We start from the raw sequence: 27372 nt of genomic DNA on the forward strand, positions 1-27372 counted from the left end.
TGGATGCGAGTGTGAAGCTTATGCCTAATGCAGGACAAGCAGTATCACAACTCGAATATTCACAAGTGATTGGCTACTTAATGTATGCCATGACGAGCACTAGGCCAGATATAGCTTACGCTGTAAGAAGGTTGAGTATATACACTAGTAATCCTAGTACTCAACATTGGCAAGCCTTAAAAATGGTGCTCAAGTATTTGAAAGGAACCATTAATTATGGTTTGACATATGTCGGATTTCCTTCGGTGCTAGAAGGATATTCAGATGCAAGTTGGATTACCAACATAGAAGATCATTTTTCTACAAGTGGTTGGGTGTTTTTGCTTGGGGGAGGTGTCATTTCTTGGGCTTCCAAGAAGCAAACTTGCATTACAAGTTCGACTATGGAGTCGGAATTCGTAGCATTAGCAGCTGATGGTAAAGAAGCAGAGTGGCTAAGAAACTTAGTGTACGAGATTCCATTGTGGCCGAAACCAGTATCACCAATTTCTATCCGTTGTATAGTCAAGCTACCTTGGCTAAGGCCTATAGCCAAGTGTGTAATGGTAAGTCTAGACATTTGGGCGTTAGACATAGCACAGTACGTGAGCTGATCACTCACGGGGTGATTACAATAGAGTTTGTTCGGTCTCAACAAAATTTAGCTGATCATTTGACGAAAGGATTAGCTAGGGACTTAGTGATTAAGTCGATTAAAGGGATTGGTTTAAAGTCCATTTTAAATCTTTAATGGTGGGATACCCAATTCCCCTCTAATACGACGTTAGAGGCTGAATTCAATGTGGAAAGCCTACACTTAAAGATTGAAGCACATTTTTTTTTTTTCATCCCAAGGTATGTACTTGGACCTGCAAGAATGAGATATGTTGAAATATTATTCTTAATAAATACTTTGAAAAAATGCATTTACAGGTGCATGAGTGAAAGTATTTACCTATATGAGTGTGAAGTGATGCCGCTTCAATAAGCTGGGACTTGGTTTTGTACGCACTCAAGAATGGATTGGGACACATGACTAATAATAGTGTCAAATATAAACATTTAGAGTAGTGTGGAAACACATGTGTATATTATCTTCATATGCCCAAAATGGATTGAGGAATTCAATCCGTAGGATATCCTGATTCTCAGACATTTAGAATGTGTAATACACTAAGATGAAAATTCAATTCTTCGAACATTTTCATTTATGCATGAGTTTGATATATGTATGATTTATTTAATGAATCTATGATTACACTATTAAATGTGGGAGGATTGTTATATATTGAAGAGAATGAGTGTAATATTATATATGAACCATTGCAATTGTTTATATGAACAATTGCAACTATATAATGAAACCTTGCAACCATTAATGATTGCAACCTTTGGTAATTAACCATATTGATATTTGCAACCTTTGGTGATTAACCATTGCAACTCTTCATTAACTTTTGCAACTTCTGGTTTAACCATTGCAACTATTGGTTGCAACTCTTCATTTTCTATATAAGGAGGTGTAGGCACTGACAAATGGTTATAGAAAAAAATCAGAAACTAATAGTTAGTAAGAAAAAGAGAGAAAAAGATTCATTGTTCAAAGATCATCAAAGACTTTGAAGAAACACATATAAGCACTAAAGCTTTATTTGTTACTCTTATATCTTAACCTAGAACAAGAGTGAAACTTTGATTGTCTTATCCTACAAAGGGATTTCGTGTAACCCAAAGCTTAGAATAGTATCGAAATACTCTTTAAGGAAAGCACGGCGATTCAATCATTATCCAAGTATATAATTCACAACTATTCGGGTTACAACCCAAATAACCAACACTCCTTTCGGTAGAGGTCGTGCAAACAAAGAATACATTCTACGAGAAGAAGATGAGACACCTCCCAATTTTGTTGAGGTACCTCTTCCCGTTACCTTCAAAATCCTTCTGACAAGTCTGCTATGTTTTGCTAAGTCCTTTTTCTACTTAGAGTCGGTCCTAACACACTAGCCTGTTGAATGCAGAATGTTCTCTTTGTTTCCAATCTCTCTCCTCAGACGAAACTATTTCATATGTAAGTATAGCCTTTGCTTTTTTCCGCTTCCATTGCCTGATATATTTTGGATTACTTAAGCCTTTATTCTCCTCTTTTTACAGCATTGATTACTTCAGTTATGTTGGAGAAGTTGTTAGTGTTCGACTTATTGTTAATCCCGAGGGTAAGAATGTGGGCTATGGGTTTGCTGAAACTAATGAATGGTGAATATTTGCTTGAGCACAAAAATTTTCTTGATGTTTCTAAGCTCCCTCTCTACCATCTCCAACCCAAGTACAACCTTGCAGAGAAGCTCTGGTCAGATTTAACTATTTCTCTCATGTTTTTTTTTTCTTCTTTTTTTTTGTATACATGGAGAGAGACCACTTTGGTTTTCACAAAATTTCAGTTATGAAGACTAAGATGAAGATGAAGATGAAGATGAGACAGAAGAAAGACTTTATGAAACTTCCTATGAAGAAGATGATCCAGAAGGACTTGATGAAACTCCAAGTTTTGTTGAGGTATTCACGGAACATTTAGCCTTTAGAGCTGCCAAAATGAAGCTTTAGATGAGGCTACTTTTTTGTGTGTTTCCTCCTTAGAATCGTGCTAACACACTTTGGTTGTTAAATTCAGGCAGTTTCTGTAAGAAATAAGACTCTCTTTGTCACCAATCTATCTTGCCCAACCAAAATACAAGAAGACTAACATTATTATCATTATTTTTATTTTTGTTAATTAGGTATTGCATCGATCACCAAGTTTGGTAAGAGATTTAACTATATGTATTTAAATCGAATTTCTTGGTATGCATGTTGATCACATGGAATTTTGATCTTCCAGGTACGAAGACTACCTTGCACGAGAAAACCGTTTGATCCAAGAAGATGAGGCTGTGGAGGAAGGTTTTGATGAAACTTGTGATTTTGCCGAGGAAGTAGCCTTAAGAAAAAATAGAATCTTTGTTTATAATCTCCCTCCCAGAATAAGAAAAAATAATCTGTAAGTAGTACCACTTTGAATTACCTTTTGAGCAAGCTTTTCATTACTGATATTTTGCCCGCCACATTTACACAGCATCCTTTACTACAAAGATGTTGGAGAAGTTCGTCGTGTTCGTCTTGTTGTAAACCGCGAGGGTGAGCATGTGGGCTGTGCCTTTGTTGAGTTTGCTTCTGCTGAGGAAGCAAAGAAGGCGCTGGTGCACGAGAGTAAAACTCTGATTATTCTTTCCGACGTGGTTGAGATGGCTCCATACCCTATCCGACCCAAGTAAATTGATTTATACTTTTCTCTAATTTTTTTTTGCTATGTATTTAATTTCCTTACATAAGACTAATGCTATGGTTTTGTAAACAACACGTTTTTTTGGGCTCTCTACCGGAATTCTTTTCCGATTTGGTTTTGCTTTTCTGTCACGGTGGTGGTGTGTTTCCTTTTTTGGGTCGCCTTTAAATTTTGGGTGAGAATTGATTGTTTTTTTGCGTGATTGAAAAATCAAAGGGTCTGAACTCCCTTTTTCTTCCCCATTATTTCTCCCATTTTCCCAATTTACTTTGTCCACATTCCTTATCGCCTCATCACTTTCCTTTTTGGTTTCCGTTAATTAATCCTTACATAATCAATTCCAATGATTTCCATCAAAATCATCACTGAATATTGCAGTCTTAATAGCAATTATAGGTCGATTTGCGTAGACCTTCTCCCCAAACTCGACTTGCATCGCCGTCGGAGAGCCAAGGAGTTGTGTTTTTGTTTGACTGGAATGGCGGAAAATCTTCAGAAGGCAATCAACGCCTTATCGTTGCACGATGAAGAACCGGTGGATCTGCCTGATAGTCCTAGATTTCATGTGTTCGATGAAAACGCAACCAGTCTTTTGGGAAGACTCTTGAACCCTGAATGTCAAGCTATGGACAAGATGATCGAGAAGATGCCTAGGATATGGAGAGTGTATGAAAGAGTCCGTGGAATCGCCTTGTCGCGTGACAAGTTTCAGTTTATTTTCGAAAGGGAAGAAGACTTGTTGATGGTGTTAAAAGACCGACCTTGGACCTACAATAACTGGACCATGCTGCTTGATCGATGGATCCCGTCGCCGCCGGCGAATTTCTTGACTAGTGTGGATGTATGGGTTCGAATCAGTAGAATCCCGGTGAATCACTATCCTCTGGAGACAATGGACTTCTTAGCATCCAAAGTGGGAAGAGTGATTGAGATCGCTTATGACCCTAAAGCGTCCCAAAAAGAAGCGTACATTCGGGCCCAAGTTCGACTGGATATAGCCAACCCAGCAATCGCTATTAAACCTTTAAATCTACCAAAGGGGGGAAGAGTGATCATCGAATATGAATATGAGAAGTTGAGGAAACGTTGCTTTCATTGTCAGCGCTTAACCCATGAACGTCCAAGCTGTCCTTTCCTCAAAAACAGGGGACCGCTTCCAGCCAATAAAGACGCTGTTAAAGATTCACGTGTTAGGGAGAAATCTGATGCTATTGGTGGAAGCTCGAAGCAGATGCCTTTACTGATCGAACATCCAGTAGTGCCTCCTGGGTTTGCTCTGCTATTCCCTGAGATGCCTCAGAAAGAAAGAGACATGGCCTTGCAGTACATTTCACATAGTGATCCAACGGAGAGACAGGCCAGAATCACTAGAGTGCAACAATCTTTGCAACCAGGGTTTGAAGATAATCTGGGTAGTGCACCGCGCATATCTCATGACATTAATAAAGGGAAGGGCCATGCTTTCAACTTTCAAGAACATGATCGTCCAGGTAAACGAGTTGCAGTGACTAGAGAACGTTCAGCCTTTTCTGAGGCTGACTTGAAATCTGTAAAGGATCGGACAAGCTTCCCTTCTGACAACCTGGAAGTTTCTTCGTCTTCTTCTTCCCTTGGTCCAACGGTCTTTAGAGTGGGAACCTCTACAGGTAACCTATGTACCGGGGCTAATGAGGCTGTTAAGAAAAGTCGTCGTAGACCTCAACGCTGGAAACGCATATGCAGTCAGCGCCCTTCAGGTCAGGCTCAGGACTTAGACCATACGGGCAAGAGAGACAGTCCAGTGGGTGATGGAGAAGAATCTACTGCGACTCTTGGTGGGAATCAGGCTAAGCGAAAGGCTCCTGTGAATGTTGGAGAACATTCTTCAAAATCTCCAAAACCCCTTCAACCTACGGTGGCTTCCGATTTGAAGCCGCTGCTCCCCCAATGAGCATCATGAGTTGGAACTGTCGAGGAGCTGGAAGCGACGAGACAGTTCACCGTCTCCATGAAATGAGGAGAGATCATTTCACGGATTTTTTATTTTTGATGAAGACAAAACAAAAACGTGAGTACATGGTTGGGTTACAGAAAGAATTTGGTTACGATGAGTTACTTACTGTTGAGCTGGTGGGTCTGAGTGGTGGCTTGGCAGTGTTTTGGAAGAGTAGTTTTGAGGTGGAAGTTTTAGAGGCTGATAAGAGGATTATTGACTTGAAGGTGAGGATGGGTTCTTTGGCATTTTTCCTCTCCTGCATATATGGTGATCCAGTTAGAGCTCGTAGGAAGGCTGTTTGGGACAGGCTCTCTACCGTTGGGATGGTACGGAATGAGCCGTGGGTTTTGGTGGGTGATTTTAATGAATTGCTCACTGCGGCAGAGAAGGTTGGTGGTCCGGATAGACATGACTCAACTTTCTGGGATTTTCGGAATCTGGTGGACAACTGCAAGATTAAGGAAATCAAAAGCTCTGGGAACTGTCTGTCATGGTCTGGTAAGAGAGATAATGTTTGGGTGCAATGCCGTTTAGATCGCAGTTTTGGGAATGATGAATGGTTCCGACTGTTCCCCAGAGCTCACATGGAGTATTTGGAGATGCTAGTCTCTGATCATAGACCCATTTTGATCAAATTTGCATTGGAGGAAAGAGAAATGGGGAGAGGCCGCTTCGGTTTTGATAAGAGGTTAGCAAAGCAGAAAGGCGTGGAGGAGATAGTCAAGCTTGGTTGGGGGGTTGACGCATCAGAAAACGAGACACCTTTGTTGGAGCGAATCAACAGGTGTAGGAGAGAGCTCGCCAAATGGAAGAGAGGCGCTGGAGAAAGAAATATCAAAGACAGCACCTTGCTGGCAGCGGTTAAAAATGCTAAGACGAGATTTGTGTAAAGCGTACCGTGATGAGGAATCCTTTTGGCGGCAACGTAGTAGGGTGAGATGGCTTAAACTTGGTGACAGGAACACCAAGTACTTCCACCTCTGTGCCAAAGGTCGCAAGAACCGGAATAACATCCTTTTGCTTAAGGATTCCCAGGGTAGAGAACACTTCTCTGAAGGATCGAAGGGTAACATTGCAGTGGAGTACTTTCGTGATATTTTTACAAGTTCAAATCCTTGGGACTTGGAAAGTCTGTTTGAAGGGTTCCAAAGTAGAGTGTCTCCTGCAATGAACACGATGCTGACGGCTCCAGTACTTTCTGAGGAAGTTAAGAATGCGGCCTTTTCTATCAAAGAGGATAGTGCTCCGGGGGCTGATGGATTAACGGGCACTTTTTATAAGCGGTTCTGGTCTACGGTGGGGGCAACTACAGTCCGTGAGGTACAGGGTTTCTTTCAAACGGCGATCTTACCCACTGGTTGGAATCATACGCAAATCTGCCTTCTGCCTAAAATCACTAACCCATCAAGGATGACAGAGCTGAGGCCTATCAGTCTCTGCTCAGTACATTACAAGATCATCTCAAAAATTCTTTGCAATAGGCTGAAAAGAATTCTACCAGAGATTGTCTCAGACACGCAGGGTGCTTTCGTTAGTGGTCGCCTTATAACAGACAATATCTTGGTGGCACATGAGATGGTACATGCTTTAAGGACGAAGGATGGCATCGACTCAAACTTCATGGCCATTAAGACAGATATGTCTAAGGCATATGATCGCGTAGAGTGGTGTTTTGTGGAGTGTCTACTAGAGAGGACGGGCTTTGATAGGAAGTGGGTAACATGGATCAGCGCCTGTATTAGCTCAGTCACATATTCGGTGCTCTTAAATGGTAGTCAACATGGGTTTATCAAACCGGAGAGAGGGCTCCGTCAAGGAGATCCACTATCTCCATTTCTCTTCATATTATGTGCGGAGGCTTTGGTGAGCACTCTGAATCAAGCTGAGTCCTTGGCAAAGTTGAATGGCATCCGTTTATCAAGAGAGGGTCCTGCAGTGCACCATCTGATGTTCGCCGATGATAGTTTGCTGTTATGTAAAGCAACAGGGGAGGAAGGAGCAGGGTGAGTAAGGAGGCTGAAACTATATGGTGATGCGTCAGGCCAAGTGATAAACACCTCCAAGTCTTCGATAATCTTTGGCTCCAAAGTTCCAGCTATGTTCCGTAATCAAATGAAAGAGGTGTTGAGTATTGATGCGGAGGGAGGTGAGGGTTTCTACCTGGGACTACCTGAATGTTTCAGTGCATCTAAGAGTAAGCTTCTAAATTTTATACACGATAAAGTTCAGAAGAGACTCAGAGGAGGGGGTTCGAAAATATTGTCTCAAGGAGGAAAAGAGATTATTCTAAAATCTGTGGGGATGGCTCTGCCAGTCTTTGCAATGAGCTGTTTCCGGTTACCTAAAGATATTTTCGCTAAACTAACGAGCATTATGACTGAATTTTGGTGGGGAGGTGATGCAGAGAAAAAGAAAATTGCATGGGTAGCTTGGAAGAAGCTATGCAAACCTAAGGAACTCGGTGGCATGGGTTTTAAGGATATTGCTTGGTTTAATCAAGCCTTGTTATGCAAGCAGGCATGGAGAATCTGGTCTAACCCGCAATCCCTTCTAGCGAGAGTCATGAAAAGCAGATACTTTAAGCAAGGAAACTTCCTTGAGTGTTCTGTTGGATATAGACCATCATATGCTTGGAGGAGCATTATGCATGGTCGTGAGCTACTATCACAAGGGCTGCTTAAAAGAATTGGGAATGGTAAGGATACGCATGTTTGGTATGATAACTGGATCCTTATGCCTATACCTAGACCTCCTAGATATAGAACAGATGAAGTAGACCTTACGCTTAAAGTCTCAGACCTTATTGATGAGAGGCATGGAACGTGGGATGTTCAACGGGTACGTCATCTGTTTGTAGGGGAAGATGCCAATCAGATTCTGGAAATGAGGCCACAACTTAACCGTCATGATACAATGGTTTGGGGCTTCAGCAGGAATGGTTTGTATGACTCTCAAAGCGGATACAAGCTTCTGCACCTCCTACAAATTGTTGAAAATCCTCTAGCCGCACCCTCCTTGCCTCCTATTGAGAAACGGCTCTGGTCTAATTTATGGAAAGTGAAGACGATGCCTAAGATCAGACACTTCCTGTGGAGAGCATTAGCCGGTGCCTTAGCCGTAGCTGAAAGACTGAGATCGCGAGGGATCCCGGTGGAAACGACATGTAAGTTATGTCATGCACAGCCTGAGACTATTTGTCATGTGCTCTTCCATTGTCCGGTAGCGAAGGAGGTTTGGAGACTATCAGAGTTTCCTATGCCAGCAGCTGGCTTCTCTACAAACTCGGTTTTCCTGAACTTTCATCACCTGTTGGAGACATGTAAGCGAAGTAGGTTGGAGGAGAGAACTCACTTGGTATTTCCATGGATTCTTTGGAACATATGGAAATCTAGAAACAAATTTGTCTTTCAACAAGTGAACGTAGGGGCAGAAGAGATATGGAGAAAAAGTCAGTTGGAGTTTGAAGCTTGGAATGCGGCTAACGTGGGTGACAAGGAAGACATTGATGAGAATGTGGGTGAATCTGCTTTAGCTTGCTGGCGAAAACCATGTCCAAGTTTCATAAAATGTAACGTTGGTTCGTCTTGGGCAGATGCAAACCGAAATTGTGGGGTCGCTTGGCTGACACGGAATCATTTGGGTGTCTCGCTAATCCACAGCCATCGCTCATACTCAATGGTGGCATCACAGCTAGAGGCTGAGTTGCTAAGTTTTCTGTGGGCCGCAGAGAGCCTATCGACACTGCGACATAAGAATGTGGTGTTTGAATCTTCATCATATTTGGCGGGAGAAGCAGTTTTGAATCCTGATAATTTTCCTATGTTTCATGGGTTGATTGACGTGATAAGAGAGAAGCTGTCTAGGTTACAACTGTGGTCTATAGCTTATGTACACAGCGGAGCAAACCAATGCGCGGAGGCCATTGCTCGTAGTGTGACAAGGGATCAGCGGTATGCTTCGTATGTGGGGAAAGATGGACCTTCTTGGTTATTGCCTATGATTCTTGCAGATGCTGTTCGAGCAGACAATGGATACTAAGAAGGATCTTGAGTCTTGTTTACAGCTCATTTGAAGCATTTCATTATCCTCTCAACGGTGATGGATGCAAACAAAGGAGATGATGTTGGTTTTTAGTAGTTTTTTAATTTCTGGAGTTGGGGGCCCTGTTGGTTTCACCATACTCTGTTTCTTTCAAGAATGTTGCCCTGTTTTTTATAAATCGATTACAAAGCGTTAAAAAAAAAGACTAATGCTATTTGCCTTGTTGATTAGGTACATCCTCGCAGAGACCCTCTGGTAAGGGATTTTACTATTTGCCTTTTGAGTCCTTTGGGTTAAGCTTTTTTTTTGGTATATATGTTGTGATAACAAGTTTTTTCTATATTCCAGGAATGAAGAATACCTTGAACCATTAAGCCTTCCGATAAAAGAATATTATTTGGGGAAACAGGAGGTAACTAAGTTATTCTGCGGTAAGAAGAAAACCTTCTCTGAAGATGACTGATAGAAGAAGATAAAGTTATTTGTGTGAATCTATTTTAAAGTATTGCCTAACCTGTGATGTTTTGTTAAGTCCAATCTTTCGTATCTTTTACCAAAGTGAAAAAGACTAGTGGTAGAATCATTTAGATTAGTAGTTTAATGGCTTCTTAGTCTTAGATTATCTAAAGCACATTTGCTATCTATACTATAAAATATATACTTTACGAACTATTGTACAAACATGTACGAAATATCTCTATGTGAAGATTAGATTTTGAAATCATAAAATCTGGTTCAATGACTGAACAATCTAAGTGTACATGTGAAATATCGTGAAACTCAAATACACCATTGTTTATTAAGTTTTCAGCAAACACAAATAACCGAATTCCAATCGGGTTAACTCAACAACACGATATATAGAAAGTTGTGCTTAATTTACTAGAGAAAATATCATCGATCTTTCTTCTCATTTTATTGCCAGGACTCGTACTATCTAGGGTGGTAAGAGTAAAAAGGCTTGATAATAAAAGCTACGAAGATGTCTATCGCTTCTTTTGTCAAAACATCTCCCATAAAGAACTTTATTTTGAGGATGAGTGATCTTTAAAAATGAAAATTAAAAGATGAGATTGTCTAAATACAAAACCTTAGATAAATGTTTGAATTTTTTGTATATTATATTTTAACAATAATTATTTATAAGTACTATATTCTTATAACTAAATAATAAATACAATTAAAATGTAAAACACAATATTTGTTAATGTGCCTTGAATTTAGATGTTACATCTAGTCGATAGATGTTACGTCATGTACATCATACTTACTGGACTAATTTAAGCAAATGATCAAGTTGGATTATAGACGACATTTGCCATGAAGAAGAATTTGGTTTGAAGAAGTCATAAAATGATTTGATTGTGGATTGACTTGAGATGGTGGATGTGTTACATTGTTTTTAGTCTGATGCAAATCTTTTGATGTCATGTAAGATTACGAGGTTGATTATTTTCAGTTTTTAGATTAGTTTTTTGGTTTTTGTTTCTTCAGAAACCATTTTCCTTCCAATCAAATTTTGATTTCCTAAATATTAGGAAATTAGTTTTGCAAAAAACTTGTTTTATAGTCAATCAAGATTTTGACAAAAAAGCTTTCCTATAAAATGAGAAAACAGATTTTTAGATGTTTTGATCAAATTTCAAAAAAAAACCAAAATCCATGTTTTGGTGGTATTGTAAAAAGTGTACGACTACTCATATATATTTTATCTTTTTCTTTTTGAACAACTCATATATATTTTATCTTTTTTTTTTGTAAATATCAACACAAAATACATGATAATTAAACGATATACTCACTAACTTTTTTTTTCAAAATACATGACCATTATATATATACTCACTAACTTTTTGTTTTAGTAATTTTATTTTATTATATATTTTTCAATATGGACTATTTTGCTAATTTCCCCTTTAATAATGTGATTTTATTGTGTGTCTCATATCTAAATGTATAATATGAATTAACTGTAAACTAATTGTAAACAATTAGTTTTTAAATTATATAAATAGAATTATTGAATAATTTTAATAATTATTAGACACATCAAACAATAACTAAAAATTATAAAAACATAAAATATTATTTAATAAAACATTATAGTAATTTTAAAAAACAAAAAAGTTGCCATTCAGGTTTTAAAATTAAAAAAAAAAGATGTTTTTATGATTTATATTTTAGTATAATGTAAAAAAATTTTAAATGTAGTAATTAAAAATATGTTGATGTATTTTTATATTTTAAATCAAATTTAATAGTAACTTCTAAATATTTTATTGCTTGTTTGTTGTATTGCTTTAAAGTAATTCATTAGTTAAAAAAAAAGTAATTCATTAGTTATTTCTCGAAAAACTAAAAATATAATAAAATCCAAAACCAAAAATCAAAATCTAAAAACTAAGAACTAAAACTGAATATAAAAATCTAAAAACCAAAAACTATTAAAACAATCATCACCTATGTCACAATGATATATGCTGTTATGCATCTTTGTGATGATAAAGATACAATGATGTCAATCATTTCACACCATAACATCAACATATTATTGTTTTATGGTTTAATTATCATACAAATATGAAAAGAGTATTTTTTAAATTAAAAACACCATCCAACTTTGATCAAAAAAAAAAAAAAAAAACACCATCCAACAAAACTTATCAACACCACCCATAACAGTAAGAGAGAGACTGAAGTACTGAACCATCTGTTGTGAGTATAAGCAGATTCACTTTCTGAGCTGGCTTCACCTTCTTCAAACGACCTGAAAAAATTGGCAAGCTTCTGAGAGACAGTGAGCTGTGTCTCGTTCAATACATGTTCTTCACCTTTAAAATCATCATCCCCTTCATAAACAAAATGAATCCCATGCATCTTTAGCTCAACGCCTTGTTTGATTGGTGGTTCCCGTTTAACGACTTGTATGGTGTACCCATCTTTAAACGTCCAAATCATCGGATGCAAAGTTGAGTATCGGCAGATGTGGAGCTGATCATCACTTGTTCTTGGAACTCCAGAGAGGTGCAATGTGTGGGTGTATAAGGGTGAATCAAGTTTGAGAATTTGTGCTTGCACCTCCATCACATCAGGCAGCTGGTAGTCATCTATGCAGTCTTGGTTAAGAGCCACAACAACTGCCAGGATTACGCCTCTGAGCTCTCTGTTGGGTTGAGGTGAGAATGTGATAGGGCCTTGTGAGAACCAGTCAGGGATTCTGTTCCCAGGTAAGCTCAGATTCACCATCATTTTCAAAGAAGCCTGCAGTGAGAATTCAAAACATTCTAAGTTGTTAACAAAACCACCTGAGATGTTAAGGAGTTTGCAGAATCACCTTGGAAAGTCTTTTCTTGACTGCAACAGAGAACCTAGAGTTGCAGCCGCTCATGTATAATCTTTTCAGAGCCTTCAAGTGCTCTAGGCCTGGAACATCATCCACTTTCCCACAGTTTGTGAGATTGAGCTCATCCAAGATCTGCAGCTTTGAAAGGTCGGATATACTCTCCAATGAAAAGCAGTTTGCCAGGTTAAGCCTCTCCAGTTTCCAAGGAAGAGGGGGAACACACTTCAGCTCTTGGCAGTCATACAATGTAAATACTTTAAGATTCCATAACCCCTCAAGACTAGATGGAAGACTGTGAAAATAGTTATTCCCCAGTTCTAGTTTCTTGAGAGATGAAAGGTTCCCAAGATCATCAGGGACTTTACCCCATATCCCCCAACCTCTAGCATCTATCTCCTCAAGTGACAAGAGGTTTGAGAAAGAGTTTGGTACTTCAACAAAAGTAGGTTCTTCACTTGTACCTGGAGAACTTCTAAAGAGAGGCTTCTTCAGTATCTTCAATACCCTTAGATTCGAGAGATTTCCAAAACTTTCTGGCAGCTCTACCACCGAAGTTTCCTTCATGTACAGACCGTGAAGCGATTTCAAGTCTCCAAATGATTCAGGAAGCCTCTTGATCATTTTACAGTTGTCCATTCGGAGTGAGACTAGGTTTTCAAGCTTGCCAAAAGTTTCAGGCAGTTTCTCAATGTTAGAGCCTGCAAGGAACAAGCTATGGAGTGTGTCCATGTTTCCTATTGATTCAGGCAGAACCTTCAGAGACTTGCAGTTCCTCAACCCAAGTTTTTGAATAAAGTGCAAGTCACCAATCTCTGCTGGTAGAGTCTCAATTGGTGTCCAATCCAACTCAAGTTCGAGAAGAGAGTTTAATCCACCGATGGAACTTGGAACATGCTTCAGAAGTTTACATCCTCCTGCTGAAAAGTCAGTCAAACATGGCAGTGAGCCTAGGCTTAGAGGCAGCTCCTCCACTGCACTTCCGTAGATGAATAGTTTCTTCAATGATTTGAGCTCCTTAATAGTGTCAGGTATCTTAGAAAGGGATGCACAGTGCATCAAACTCAGCTTCTGGAGATTTTTTAAATTTCCAATAGAACTCGGAAGATTTTGCAGTGAAGTGCTACTCAGATCTAGTTCTTCCAGTGAGGTCAATGTTCCTATGCACATAGGAAGCTCTTGAATAGATCTGCAGCTCTTTAGGCTAAGCTTTTGAAGATTTTCGAGGCGAAAAATAGAGTCTGGTAACTCCTTTATCCCTGTTTCATCAAGGAAAAGCTCTTTCAAACATGGCATGAAACCAATGTTTTCTGGTAAGACACTCAGATTTGAACAGCCAGAGAGGTAAAGCTTTTCAAGACTCTTCAGTCCAGAAACATCCATAAGAAACTCAGTGAGGTTTGGACAGTTTCTGAAATCCAGGTGAAGTAATGTTCCCAAATTACCAACTGAACTTGGAACTTCCACCAGACGCATGCATCGTTCAAAGACGAGCTTCTCTAAGGACTTATGGTTTGATAAATCAGGAACGGCTTCTAAGCTGTGACAACCACGCAAGTTTACAACCTTCAAGTTTCTATCCACCTGAAAGAAGTTTCTTAACAGTGAGACTTTGACTCAAACTACAGTAAGAAACTTTATAAATCAATAAACACGTTAAATTAATAAATTAATACTCAAACTACAGTAGAAGCTTACCCCTTCGATGTGCAAACTCTGGATGCGTCTTATTGCACTCTCTGCAAGATCAAGAACAGCAAGTTGCCGAGCAAGAAGATTCAGTGGTACCTCCTTTAATGGACAGCCTCTCCACTGTATCCACTTGAGTTCAGATGGAAGACGTTCAAGATTCCCTGCCAGCTCCACATGATTAATCTGAAGGAGTCTCAACTTTGTCATTGGTACAAAAGGCTCTACAGGAATGGTGATCTCAGAGCTTTTTGGCTTTTCCTCTGCTGGAAATCCTACAAACTTATTCTTCAGGTAACTAAACACAGCTCTGATGCCTGGATTGTCATGTAGATTCCCCAACGCAATGTTCTCTGCACTTGGATCCGTTGCTAACTTTTTAAAGTCAAGTACAATTCCTTGGATGGATGATGTTCCCTATCATCCATTAGAGAACAAACATGAGAATGCAAATTATATATAATTGTAGATTTAAATAAACTACCTTCATATTGTTCAATACAGTCATGATTTCAGCACGGTCCCAGAGTCTACTCCGCATTCTAGCATCCCCAGGGGTTTCTTTAAGGTCTAACTGCCTTCCCATGTCTCGAATCTGATCATGCATCCAAAGATTCTCGTCTGACAAGAACTTAACAAGAGACTTCTGTCTGAGGACACTGAGAGCAGCCTCGGCGTTAAACCCACAACCATTCAGTACGTTGACGATTTCTTCTTTCGTTATCTGCATTTTAAGAAAGAGACAAGCAATATCCAGGAACACATTCTTCTCTTCATCGTCTAAAGAATCAAAACTCAGCTTCAGAACATCCTGAAGATTGCCTGGTTGAGTGTTTTTGAGCTTCTCTAGCTGAGTTCGCCATTCTTTTGCCTCCTTCTTGTCATACAAAAGAGATCCAAACACTTCAAGTGCTAGTGGTAATAGTCCTGATATCTTGACAATCTTCTTGGACAGCTCTAGTAAACTCTCTGTTGGTTTTTCTTTCCTCAGTGAATGATAACTAAACAGCTTCAAGGCCTGCCCCTCATTCAAGCACCTGACTTCATACTTTTGCTTCACTAAGACCTTACTCAGAATATCTTCATCTCTTGTAGTGATGACTATAAGACTTCCTTCACTATACCAACTTCTTTCACCAACCAGCGCATCAACTTGGTCTACCTTATCAACATCATCTAAAACCACAAGAATCTTCTTCTCATAAACGCTCTCTCTTATCTTGTCTCTCCCTCGGTTAACATCTTCTATTTCAGGTTGCGAACGGAGAAGCCCCTTGATCAAACTCTTTTGTAGATTGAGTAAGCCGTCATGGTCTGATGATCTTTCTCTAACGTTTGAGATGAAAACTCTATGCTCGAAGTCTGCAACGATCGTGTTATAAAAGGCTTTTGCAAGGGTCGTCTTCCCAATACCACCCATACCGTGAAGCCCCAGGATTTGAACGTCAGAGGTGGATTTAACGTCGACCAGATTCATCAAGTAGTCGACACGTGGCTCCAAACCAACTGTGTATTCTCCAACGTTCTCTGGCGTATTGCTCACTTCGGATAAAACTCTCTTCACCAAAAGACCTATCATCTCATCATCAACAGAGTCTTCTCTGCCAAAATCCAAAACAAAAACAAAAACATAGAATTTTAGACAAAGAGCATTCACATCCAAAAACACTGTGTTTTTAAAATTGGTCTAGACAGTGTTCTAGACTGAAAATTGCCCTTATTCAAAACAATTTCTTAAAAATCTATTTTATACGATTCAAATCGGTTTAAATCGACCTAAAATGGTTAAAGTCAGTACAAATTTATCTAATTTTTGCTATGTTTTATATATCTAACTTTATAATTCATCAAAATTATTTTATAACTAAATCCAAAAATTAAAATACCGTATAAAATGCAAATATATAATAAATCGATAATTTCACTGCGGCTCTATAGGTTCCTAATAATTCTCCTAATTGCTAATCCAATTCTAGCAATTTTCTTGAACATCGCAAAAACATAACTCATCTTTGTAACGGAATCCTACTTGCAAACAAATCCCGAGAGGTTTCCGACCAAAGTCATAGCTTTTCTCCACCGCTGTATCTTCTCCTCCTTAAACCTTTTAGCATGTGCTTCAAAGTCCTTAGCGAAATGATCGTTCTGTTTACGGACATGCGAAGGATCAACCTCATAGAAGATGGGTATCATCGGGCGTTTCAGAGACGCTCGCAGATCGCAGAGGGTAGCTAGCTCGTCTAGGCACCAGTGCGAGTCAGCGTAGCGAGGGGATAAAACGACGACGGAGGCTGCAGAGTCTTCCATGGCTGCGACGAGGCTTGGATTGATCTCGTCGCCTCGTTGCATACCTTCGTCGTCGCGAAAGACGCGGACTTTCTCTTTTCGGTGGAGAGCGTCGTAGACGCGCTCGGTGATGGTGTGGCGCGTGTCTTCGCCTCGGAAGCTGAGGAAGACGTCGAACTTGAGTCTGTGCGGTTTGGTGATAACTTCGGTCTCCATGTCTCCGATCAACTCTGGCAGAAAGGTTGTTGGTGAAGTCAAGAGAGAAAACTTTCGGTGGAAGAGGGACCTAACTTTTGAGCTGTTTTTTGAAGTTGTGATGCCATTTCTTTTATTCTTACAGTGGGACAAAAGCTTAGCGTTGGCTGTGACCGTTTGTCGGTAGCGGAGACCAAAGTCAAGCGAAAATTGATTAATTAATAGTCTAGTCTCATGTTCAATTATGAGAAAGCCAGTCGAAAGACACTAGACGCATCAGAGGGTTTGGGACGTCAAGAAGTGATCTACTAGGTAGAGATTATTAGGCCCGGGAATTTTACCCAGACCCGGGTCTAGCGACCCGAAAAATCCCGACCCGATCCGAAACCGACCCGATCCTTTTACCCTATTGGGTCATGTTGTGAAGGACCCGCGGATCTTGGATCCGACACGAGCCGAACCCGTGACCCGAGTGAGGTACCCAAAAATCTGAAACTTCTAGTATAAATTAGGTATATGTGGATGTTTCAGTTTCTTTTTGGTATTATGGATATTTTTTAAGTTTCAAATTTTAGTTTTTGGGTATGGTTTTGGGTTTCGGTTAAAAATTTAGATTTTCAAAAATATAATTGAAATAATCAGATAAAATTTCAGATATTTTTCATGTCATTTGAATCAGATTTTAGATTAAAAAATTTCATATTTCTGAGTATTTAAATATTTTCAGATATTTTCTGCGTGTTTTAGGTATTTTTTTAGGTTGGATCCGACATGACCCGGACCAAACCCGATCCGTAACCGAACCGAATCCTAATCGACAAACTCTAATTACCCTATTGGATCTAACTATCTAAGACCCAACCCGACCCGAACCCGAGAAGACCCGAACCGAGAATTTCAAATTATCCTATCAGGTCCTAAACTCTTAGACCCGAAGTGATACGCCCAAATTAGGGAAATGATCACTCAGCCGGACTAAGGGGATATGAACTCGCCAAAAGGGAGAACTGGTGGATTGAATGGTGACACAAGAGGGGCAGAAAGTCTCTTGATACTACCAGACTTCAGTTGTTGCTTTCCAACAAAAGAAGGATTTCTAAACGTTGCTTGATATGACGCATAAATCCAACGAAATAGAGAATGTTTACTTGGAGGAAACTCAACAAGAAACAAGAAGTGTTCTACAAAGAACAAAGAGATAAACTCATAAAAAGGGAAAAAATCATTGCTTTATTTCGTGGCTCTTAGGCCTTATTTATAGGATTACAAGTTGTAGAGATCCAAAGAAGAATGTTCTAAAAACAAGACATTGAAAATAGAAACAAAAAATTGACTAAATAAAGTCTTTGACTGAAACTTGGACTGCCTCTTGATATAGCCACGACCAGGACTTTGAAAAGTGAAGAATATGCTCCTGATATGGGCCAAGACATATCCCTTTGAGGCCTGGTTGAAATCCATCTTTTTTCTTTAACCAATTTTTATCGGTTTCTTCATTTGGCCCAAACAAGTCTGTCTTTGAATCTTTTTAAAAACCATCAAGCCCAAGGATTTCTTGGACATTTAGAACATGGATAATCACCTTTGGCATGATTGAATTGGTTTTTGGTTCATCAGAAAGAAGGTTAGCCATTTCCAGCTTCTCGGGTGGTCGAACCAGCTCGGAAGATTGAACCTGCTTGCTCAGCTTGTCAAAGTGAGTGTCAGTCCTGCTCAGCTCGTCCCGGATAGTGTCAGTCCAGCTCACTTGAGCATTCAGCTCATCCAAGATAGTGTCACTTTGATTTAGCTCGACCAGCTTGATCTGGGGCACATCACGAAGGATTCGGACCCACAACGATCCGATCCGAGCCCGATCCGAGGATCCGAATGCCCAAGCCTAGTAGAGATCATTCAGTCTTACCCAAGTGAAACAGAGGATGTTTCTCTCGTGTGTAAGAATTGAGAAACAAAGAGAGACGAGAAGCTAACTGAGTTTTTGTTCTTTAGTAAAGAGGTTGTTGTTTTGAGTTCATAAGACTCACCGGTCTCATATTTTACATTTTCAATCTCCTATTTATGTGTGTGTGTGTTCATTTGTGGAGAAGATGTTAAATGTTAGTACTTTTACATGAAGCTCTAGGTTAAATTCTCACAAAACAGCATAAGAATTCAGCTTGTAAACGAAGCTGAATACTAATCTCTTCTTCTCTACTGTTCTACATTAGTTGGTGAAAAGAATTTTGATAGGAGAAATCGGTTACATACACTGTTTTCTTGAAAGTAGCAAAGGATGTTGAGTCATAAGAAATGAAAATGAGGAGATTGATTCTCAAGAAACATACCAAAAACACAGGATGATCCAAGATTTGAAGAAAGAAAAGAAGGGGACAGCTAGATCAACAATTAGTTTTGATGTTGGTGAGTTGTGACTTGTGACATGTCTTAGATGAGATGTATATATCAAAATCTATACCAATCATATGATGCAACATGTTGTCTAGTATTATATAAATATGCAGAGGAATAAGACTGAAGATGAAGATACGGGAGTCCTCATGTACCTGTAACCATAGCTGGAGATATGTCCGATTACATTCATAGCTCCCCTCCATCTTTCTATCTCCTCCTCGCCGAATCTTTTCGCGTGCTCTTCAAAGCCTTTTTCGAAAGGACTCTGTTTCCAAAAGTGCCATGGATCAACCTCGTAAAAGATTGGTAATATAGGACGACCCAGTGATGCTCTCAGATCCCAGAGCTTGGCTAATTCATCAAGGCACCAGCGAGACTTGGCATAGCCAGGGGATAAGATGACAATGAAAGCCACTGAATCCTCTGAAAAGATTACTCAAAGAAGACTAGAATGGTTAAAGATTGAAGCTTTTGTTTCATTCATTTCGCTTAACGGCATTGTTACATGGATGTTTCTTATTTATACATAAACCATGACTGCCCTACTACAGAAGCCCTAGACAGGTGTCACCATCTCCTCTTCCGCAAGAGCATCGTAACGGTTCGATGTATCAATCATCCAGCTCGTCTTTTTCGTATGTATAGCATGCTCTCTGCTTTTGTCCTGTAGCAGTGGTGATGACCATTGTTCTGGTTTTGCTTCTTGAGTGGGCTTTGATTTGGTAATGGGCTTCGTAATGACTATCTCCTTGGGCTTCCACACTTGTTTGATTGAAGTCTGCTTCACTTGATCCATTTCATTGACAGCCCCCCTCAAACTTGGTGTCGGAGGAATTGTGACACCAAGTTTGGTGCGTAGCCGAGTGAAGGGAACCTGAGGTAGAGATTTAGTGAAGATGTCCGCTAGCTGCTGGCTTGAAGGAACATGCTTAACGACGAGAGCTCCTAGTGCTACGCGTTCTCGAACATAATGGTAATCAATTTCAAAATTTTTAGAACGACCATGAGACTTCGGATTTGCCGTGAGGTACACGGAAGACAAATTATCACAGTACAGCTCGGGTGTTTGATGAAGCGGAACCCCCAGTTCTTTCAGTACAATACACAGCCAAGTGATCTCAGAGGCAGTTTCTGATAGGGATCTATACTCTGCTTCAATTGAGCTTCTTGACACAGTAGGCTACTTCTTGGAAGACCAAGAGATGATGTTATCACTAAGAAACACACAGCATCCCCCAATGGAGCGCCTGGTTGTTTTACAGTTGCCCCAATCACTGTCACTAAAAGCTGTGAGTGTGCAATCAGTGTTGTTGTTGAAGGAAATCCCCATGGTTATAGTTCCTTTGATGTAGCGCATAATTCGTTTCAGGAGATTGAAGACTGATACAGAAGGAGCATGCATCTTTTGACATACAAAATTGACTGCAAATTGTATGTCAGGACGTGTTAGAGTTGAGTATTGCAGCTTTCCGGCAAGACTTCGAAAGTATGTAGGATTAGAGAACAGTCCTTCTTTATCATCTGGACGCTCTGGACGCTCTATTTGCAACGGAAATGGCGTCGGCATTGGGGAGCAGTCTTTCATGGCTGCAATGACTAAGAGATCTTCTGCATTTTTCTGCTGAGACAGGAAGAGCCCATTTGCGTGATACTGAGCTTGGATACCGAGAAAATAGCTCAGTTTCCCCAAATCCTTCATTCTGAACTTTCTATTAAGTTCTTCAAGTAGACATGTCTGAGCTTGTGAGTTGTTCCCAGTGATGACCATGTCATCAACATAGAGGAGAAGATAAATAACTGCCTTATCTCGAGCATAGATGAACAGAGAGGGATCTTTCTTGCTGCATACAAAGCCAAACTCAAGAAGAAAATTGCTGAATTTATCATACCATGCCCGCGGAGACTGTTTTAGGCCATAGATGGACTTGTGAAGCAAACAAACATGATCCGTTTTGTTGGATCAACAAAGCCTGCAGGTTGTGTCATGTAGACAGTCTCAGTCAGGTCACCGTGCAAGAAGGCATTTTAAACATCCATTTGTTTGATGTCCCACTTCATAGTTGTGGCAATGTGGATAACATACCTTACTGTTGGTGTTCTGACTACAAGGCTATATGTCTCAAGTTAATCTATCCCTTCTTCTTAGCCACAACCTTTTGCCACAACTCGCCCTTTTAGCTTGTCTAGAGTTCCATCAGCGTTAAGTTTGGTGCGAAATACCCATCTACTGCCAAGTACGTGCATATCAAGAGTTATTGGTACTAATGTCCATGTGCATGCCTCCTTGCAGTTCACCATTTCTTCTGACATAGCACCATTCCAGCCTGGGTGACGTAAGGCTTCTGCCACAGTTCGTGGTTCAGGGAATTCAACCTTGTGAGTAAGAAGGACATATCTTGGGTTTGGTTTTGTAATAACAACTTTGGCTCTAGTGATCATAGGGTGAGAGTTTTGGCTTTCAGCTCTGAGAATAGGATTTGTAACTGATCTTGTTTGTCTATTATCACTATCTGTCCTAGTAGGCGAAGTCTGAGCGCTGTCGCCTATAGGAACAGGGTCTAAGCCTGCCGTACGCCCAATACACTCAGCTTCCACACTAGTAGACAATGATTTTTGAACAAGTTGTTGTGTTGGAGAAGGAGCTGGGGTTAAAGCTACAGACACTGGAGACTGAGAAGATGTTGGTGGAGTTATTTGTTATCTTGTAACTGTAACAGACGCAGGTGATGATATAGAACGAGTTTGCTGGTTTGATGCTCTTAGTGGCAGCTCAGATAGAGGAGGAAAGTCACTTTCAGTGAAGATAGATTGTTCTCCATAGTGGACTGATGTAGGTGTTAGAGAGTCTGATGAGGAGCAATCTCTTTCTTGAACCGGTGAACGTGCATCAGGAGAAGCGGCTTATGTGACTTGATGGAGAACGATGCAGGTTCGCATAGCTAGTTTGAAAGGGAAACATGTTCTCATCAAAGATGACATGTCTACTTATGTAGACTCTACCAGTTGGTGGATATAGACTTCTGTAACCTCTGTATTTTTCGCTATATCCAAGGAACACACAAGTGAGGGAACGAGGATCAAACTTCGTAGAGATATAGTCACGCAATGTCGGATAGCATGCGCAACCGAAGATGCGAAGGGCTGTGTAGTCAGGTTGTTTTCCATTTAACTGCGCAAAGGGAGACTTATTATCTGCTAACGTTGAAGCAGGGAGCAGATTGATCAGAAAATTAGCAGTAAAGAAGGCTTCAGTCCAGTATTGAAGTGGAGCTTTACTCTGAAACAGCATGGCGAGCCCTAACTCTGTAACGTGTCTGTGTTTATGCTCGGCGAGGCCATTTTGTTGGGGTGTATGAGGGCAGGAGATAAACTGTTGAATCCCACAATTTTGAAGATGAGTTAAGAGTTGTTTACTAACAAATTCACCACCCCCATCACTCTGAAAAATTTTGATTTTATGACCAAACTGATTCTCAACCAAACTTTGAAAAGTAAGAACGGTTGAATAGAAATCAGATTTGAGTTTTAAAGGAAACAACCAGCTAAACCTTGAGTAACTATCAACAAAGATTGCATAGTATCGAAAACCCTGAACAGAGATTACAGGAGAAGTACCCCATAAGTCACAGTGAATTCTCTCTAAAAGCTTTGAAGATACGGAAGTTGAAGGAGTAAAAGGAAGCCGATGACTTTTGCTCAGTTGACAGGCTTCACAAACTGTCTTGACAGACTTATTCACCAGGATAGATTTGCTAGCTGAGAGAAGCTGGAGGATACTTGTATGAGGATGCCCAAGGCGCCTATACGAAACTTCATCACTAGCAGAATGTTGTCTTGAAGCATAGAAAGACTTTAAAGGTGGATCCTCCAGCATGTAAAGACCATTACGATAAGGGCCCATAACCAACAACTTCTTTGTTTCCTTATCATTTATACGAACCATATCACAGTCAAATTCAAAACAGCAGGGATATTCTCTTGTGAGTTTTGAAATAGATAGCAGAGACTTAGTGATTTCAGGACACACTAAAACATCTTTAAGAGGGATCTTACCCGAAGTTGAGGCGATGGAAGAAGAGCCCGTGTGTGTGATTGGAATAAAGCTTGAATCACCAATCATCACTGAATCATTGCCTTTATATGGTTGAGACTGTTGCAGGTGGGCGGTTGAGTTGGTAACATGAGCAGAAGCACCTGAATCAGCATACCAATCTTCTCCACTCTGTTCAGTCACATCTGTGATCCTTAAAGCCGCAAGAGCACTGGGAAGCTCTTCGTGTTGGTAACTGTTATTGAAGCGATGCCAACATTTAAGAGCAGGATGACCATTTTTTCCACAGATCTGACACACCACATACTGTTGCTACCGTAAGAGCCTGATGATATCTGTTGATGAAAGCCCCGTCCTTGGGTGGAGAAAGAGCCCTTACCTCTGCCATAAGGTCTGACATATGAGTTGCGACCACGGTTGTTGTATTGTCCAAAGGCGCGCATTGTGTTGAAAGCAACACGAGGAGAGACAGCGGTATCTGTAACATAGCTTTGTAAACGATCATCAAAGCATGTAAGCTTTGGAATAACATCCTCAAAGGACGGCATAGGGACGCTATGAGTAGACTCTATACTCGTCTTAATAGGCTCATAATCACGACCGAGACCATGAAGGGCAGCAAAGATTTTCATATCTTCACTCACAGGACCCATTGAAGCAAGCTGGTCACACATGGTTCTCACTTCTTTCAGATAGTCAGACATGGACTTTTCGTTCTTTGTCACGGTTTGAAGCTTTCTTTGAAGTTCAAACAAACGTGAGGAAGATACGCGAGCGGAGTGTTTTTCCAAGGTGGACCAGATATCCTGAGAAGTTGAACAGCTTACAGTGATACTGAGAATGTCGTCAGAGAAAGATCCAAGAAGCCAAGCCTTGATGGTGTTGTCAAAACGGCACCAGGTGGAGAAGTCTGGGTTGGTGACATCTATCGACGTGTTGTTGATTCCAGGTATGGTGAGAGTCTTTGCTGGAGGTGGAAGCTCGCATGTGATGAAACCGAGATAACCCTGACCAGACAAGAACGACTCAAACTGGACCTTCCATACCAGATAGGTACGCTCAGTGAGCTTGACCGCACGCAGTTGTTGATGCGAAGGGAAGGAATCGAAAGAGAGTCCATGGATCTGTGTTCCTGAAGCTCTGATACCATGAAAAGATTACTCAAAGAAGACTAGAATGGTTAACGATTGAAGCTTTTGTTTCATTCATTTCGCTTAACGGCATTGTTACATGGATGTTTCTTATTTATACATAAACCATGACTGCACTACTACAAAAGCCCTAGACAGGTGTCATCATCTCCTCTTCAGCAAGAGCATCGTAACGGTTCGATGTATCTATCATCCAGCTCGTCTTTTCCGTACGTATAGCATGCTCTCTGCTTTTGTCTTGTAGCAGTGATGATGATCGTTGTTCTGGTTTTGCTTCTTGAGTGGGCTTTGATTCGGTAATGGGCTTCGTAATGACTATCTCCTTGGGCTTCCACACTTGTTTGATTGAAGTCTGCTTCACTTGATCCATTTCATTGACACCCAGCTTCTGATCCTTGCGTCCCACGTCACCGCTCCTTACCCGGACATGTGCCTTGATGAGCGCTTCATAGAGACGATCCGTGAAACTGTGGTTTCTGTCTCTTTGGAAACTGAGGAATATGTCCCACTTGAGCCTCGAACGAGGATCAGAAACAGCTCCGGTCTTCATCATCTGATTCATCTTCAATCTTTTCCACTTCGAGATCAAGTTTGTAAGATGGAAAGTAGTGCAGAAATCCTTAACGTGGATCCTACGAAAGAGACATAGTTCTAGTGTTCAGCTCAACAAACGCAACCGCTTTTATCTACTTTCAAAAGGTAGAAGCTGTCATATCTAAAAAACTACGGACATGGCTCTTCTCCAAACCGGAAACGTCAACGCAGTTGCATATGTATTGTAAATCAAAACAGCATCTATATTATTAAAACTAAAACTGAAGTATTGTTTGTAAACAATAGCAATATAAATGAGAATTTTTTGTAAACATGGATAGCAGTATAAAAAAAATATAAAATCTTTTTAATAATTTCATTAATATAATTATATTAATTATATTTTCATATTTTATTCAGTTTAAAAATTTCATTAATCGTATTACAATAACAATACATCACATCATTAATTATATTACTAAAATAATAATGTTGCAAATTTTTATTTATTAATTAATCAACATTAACTTTGTGTCAATTATATAATCAAAAATGTAAAATAACTGAGTTTTGCATATGGTTAAACATTCGTTTTAGTTTGTTTTACTAATTTTTTTTAATTTTAGTTTCAATCGGCAGAAAATTACATAGCTAAATACATAATTCAAAAGACATGGTTTTTAAATAAAATAATAACTTAAACCAAAATAATAAAAATGTATTCACTTAATTTTTCATTCATATGATTATTTTACTAAATAAAAACTCTTTCTGTTTTATTTAATTTAACCAAATACATAGAAGGAGTCTTCTTAATTAGTTTATAAAATCAGTTGAGCATGAACATTAGTTATCTATTTAGGTACGAGTTATTTTTTTGGGTATCATTTTTCTTTTGTTTTGAAATTAGGCCCGTTTGAATATTATAAATTTATGTGTGGGTTTTGAGTTGAGTTTTTATGGGTCTGGATGAGTTCGGTTATGATGTAATGAATCTAAAAATATCTAAATAACAAATGTATCTGAAACGGGTTCGGATATTTGTACTAAAAATAATCATATTATCCGATTCGGCCAAGGTCTATTAAATACAATTAGTTATATTACAATTCATCTAAAATATACTAAAACAAATACCAATATATAAAAATGTAAGAACCAGTATCCAATCTCTATTATATTTTTAATTTTCATGTTTGAAATGTGTATATGTCCGTTGGTGCTAAACCACACTTACTGCTTGCTATGTGATTCAACCGCCATATTAACCGGAGCACTAGAATATTGTTTCAGAACCCACATCATAACATTTGTGATAGACTGGTAGTGTTATCTCTACATCACCATCCAAATTCAAAATTAAATTATGTATGTTGAAAACATTTCCAAAACTCATTATATAATTGACATATCCCCTTAATATTAATAAAGAAGCAATCGGTAAGAATAACCTTAAAATAGTACATTTATATATGCTATTTTGCTGACGTGTCGCTTTCCATTAACTTACCACCGAAGTTTGGTGATAACGCAAGTAGTACCTGCAAAAACACAAGTTGGAACATGAGAAATATAGCAAAAGCTAATGAATTCAGCACCGACATAAAGTTATAAACATAATTTAGTGAAAGATGGGATCGTCCTTTGGCCAACTTTAATAGATTCATGTTTCACGAACATGAATATCAATAGATCAAACTAACAATTTTTCCGAGCAACATGGAACTTTGTGAAACCATTGATGTTCTTTTGGCCAACTTTTATAAATTCATGCTTCACAGACATGATTTTTTTGTATATTAGAGCATAGAATAGAATGTGTGGTTAAGATTTTATATTCCCTGTATATAATATGCCATTATATTGGAGGAGATGAACATGGTCACTGACTCACTGTTAAATAATTTCCTAAATTATTTATTCGAGTCGTGGATTGTTTACAAATAATAGCTGTTAAATATGTGAAAGCAAAACCATACATTTATCTTTCTCAAAGAAAAAAAACGATGCATTTATCGTGAATCGAGTTTGCACGATATAAAAACAGAGTTCTATATATCTTCAGCTTAAGAATCTCATTATTCCACGTAACATAGTGCATGATAATGTTTGTAAAGTAGTTCTCATTTTTATGTATCGGAAGTTATATAAAAAAGATGACGAACATCCATTTTTGTGAAATACACGGTCACTATAAGGGTTACTTAAGAAAAAATTAGTCCACTAAACATAGTGCATGATATAATGTATGTAAAGTTGTTACTGAACTTTTCAACTGCTATTTTTATGTCCTATACTACGTTGCACGGAAGCTTCATCGGACGTCCGCTTCCCGCTTCGGAACCGGAATCGGAATCAGAACCTTGTGGAAGCTTACGGAATCTCGCTTCCAAAACGCTTCCAAAATATTCTTTTTAA

General features: G+C 39.3%; 3 protein-coding genes and 1 pseudogene across 3 annotated transcripts; 2 read left to right on the forward strand and 2 right to left on the reverse strand.

Annotated features, from left to right (window-relative positions):
* Positions 1-2434: 2434 nt before the first annotated feature.
* On the forward strand, positions 2435-3290 carry LOC125587112. The gene is made up of 3 exons (XM_048757259.1): positions 2435-2535; positions 2858-3016; positions 3092-3290. The coding sequence occupies exons 1-3, from the start codon at positions 2435-2437 to the stop codon at positions 3288-3290; spliced, it is 459 nt and encodes a 152-aa protein (XP_048613216.1).
* A 489-nt stretch (positions 3291-3779) lies between these two features.
* LOC125587113 lies at positions 3780-5231 on the forward strand. Its single transcript, XM_048757260.1, has one exon. The coding sequence runs from the start codon at positions 3780-3782 to the stop codon at positions 5229-5231; it is 1452 nt and encodes a 483-aa protein (XP_048613217.1).
* Positions 5232-11900: 6669 nt separating this feature from the next.
* On the reverse strand, positions 11901-16956 carry LOC106401427 (disease resistance protein RPV1). Its single transcript, XM_048758534.1, has 5 exons — positions 16376-16956; positions 14831-15947; positions 14356-14763; positions 12652-14241; positions 11901-12578 (listed from the first exon to the last, which is right to left on the reverse strand). The coding sequence occupies exons 1-5, from the start codon at positions 16846-16848 to the stop codon at positions 11919-11921; spliced, it is 4248 nt and encodes a 1415-aa protein (XP_048614491.1). The 5' UTR covers positions 16849-16956; the 3' UTR covers positions 11901-11918.
* Positions 16957-20393: 3437 nt separating this feature from the next.
* On the reverse strand, positions 20394-21243 carry LOC125587114 (annotated as a pseudogene).
* Between the last annotated feature and the right edge of the window lie 6129 nt (positions 21244-27372).

This window comes from Brassica napus, chromosome C5 (genome assembly GCF_020379485.1).
Source record: "Brassica napus cultivar Da-Ae chromosome C5, Da-Ae, whole genome shotgun sequence".
Classification (NCBI taxonomy): Eukaryota; Viridiplantae; Streptophyta; class Magnoliopsida; order Brassicales; family Brassicaceae; genus Brassica; species Brassica napus.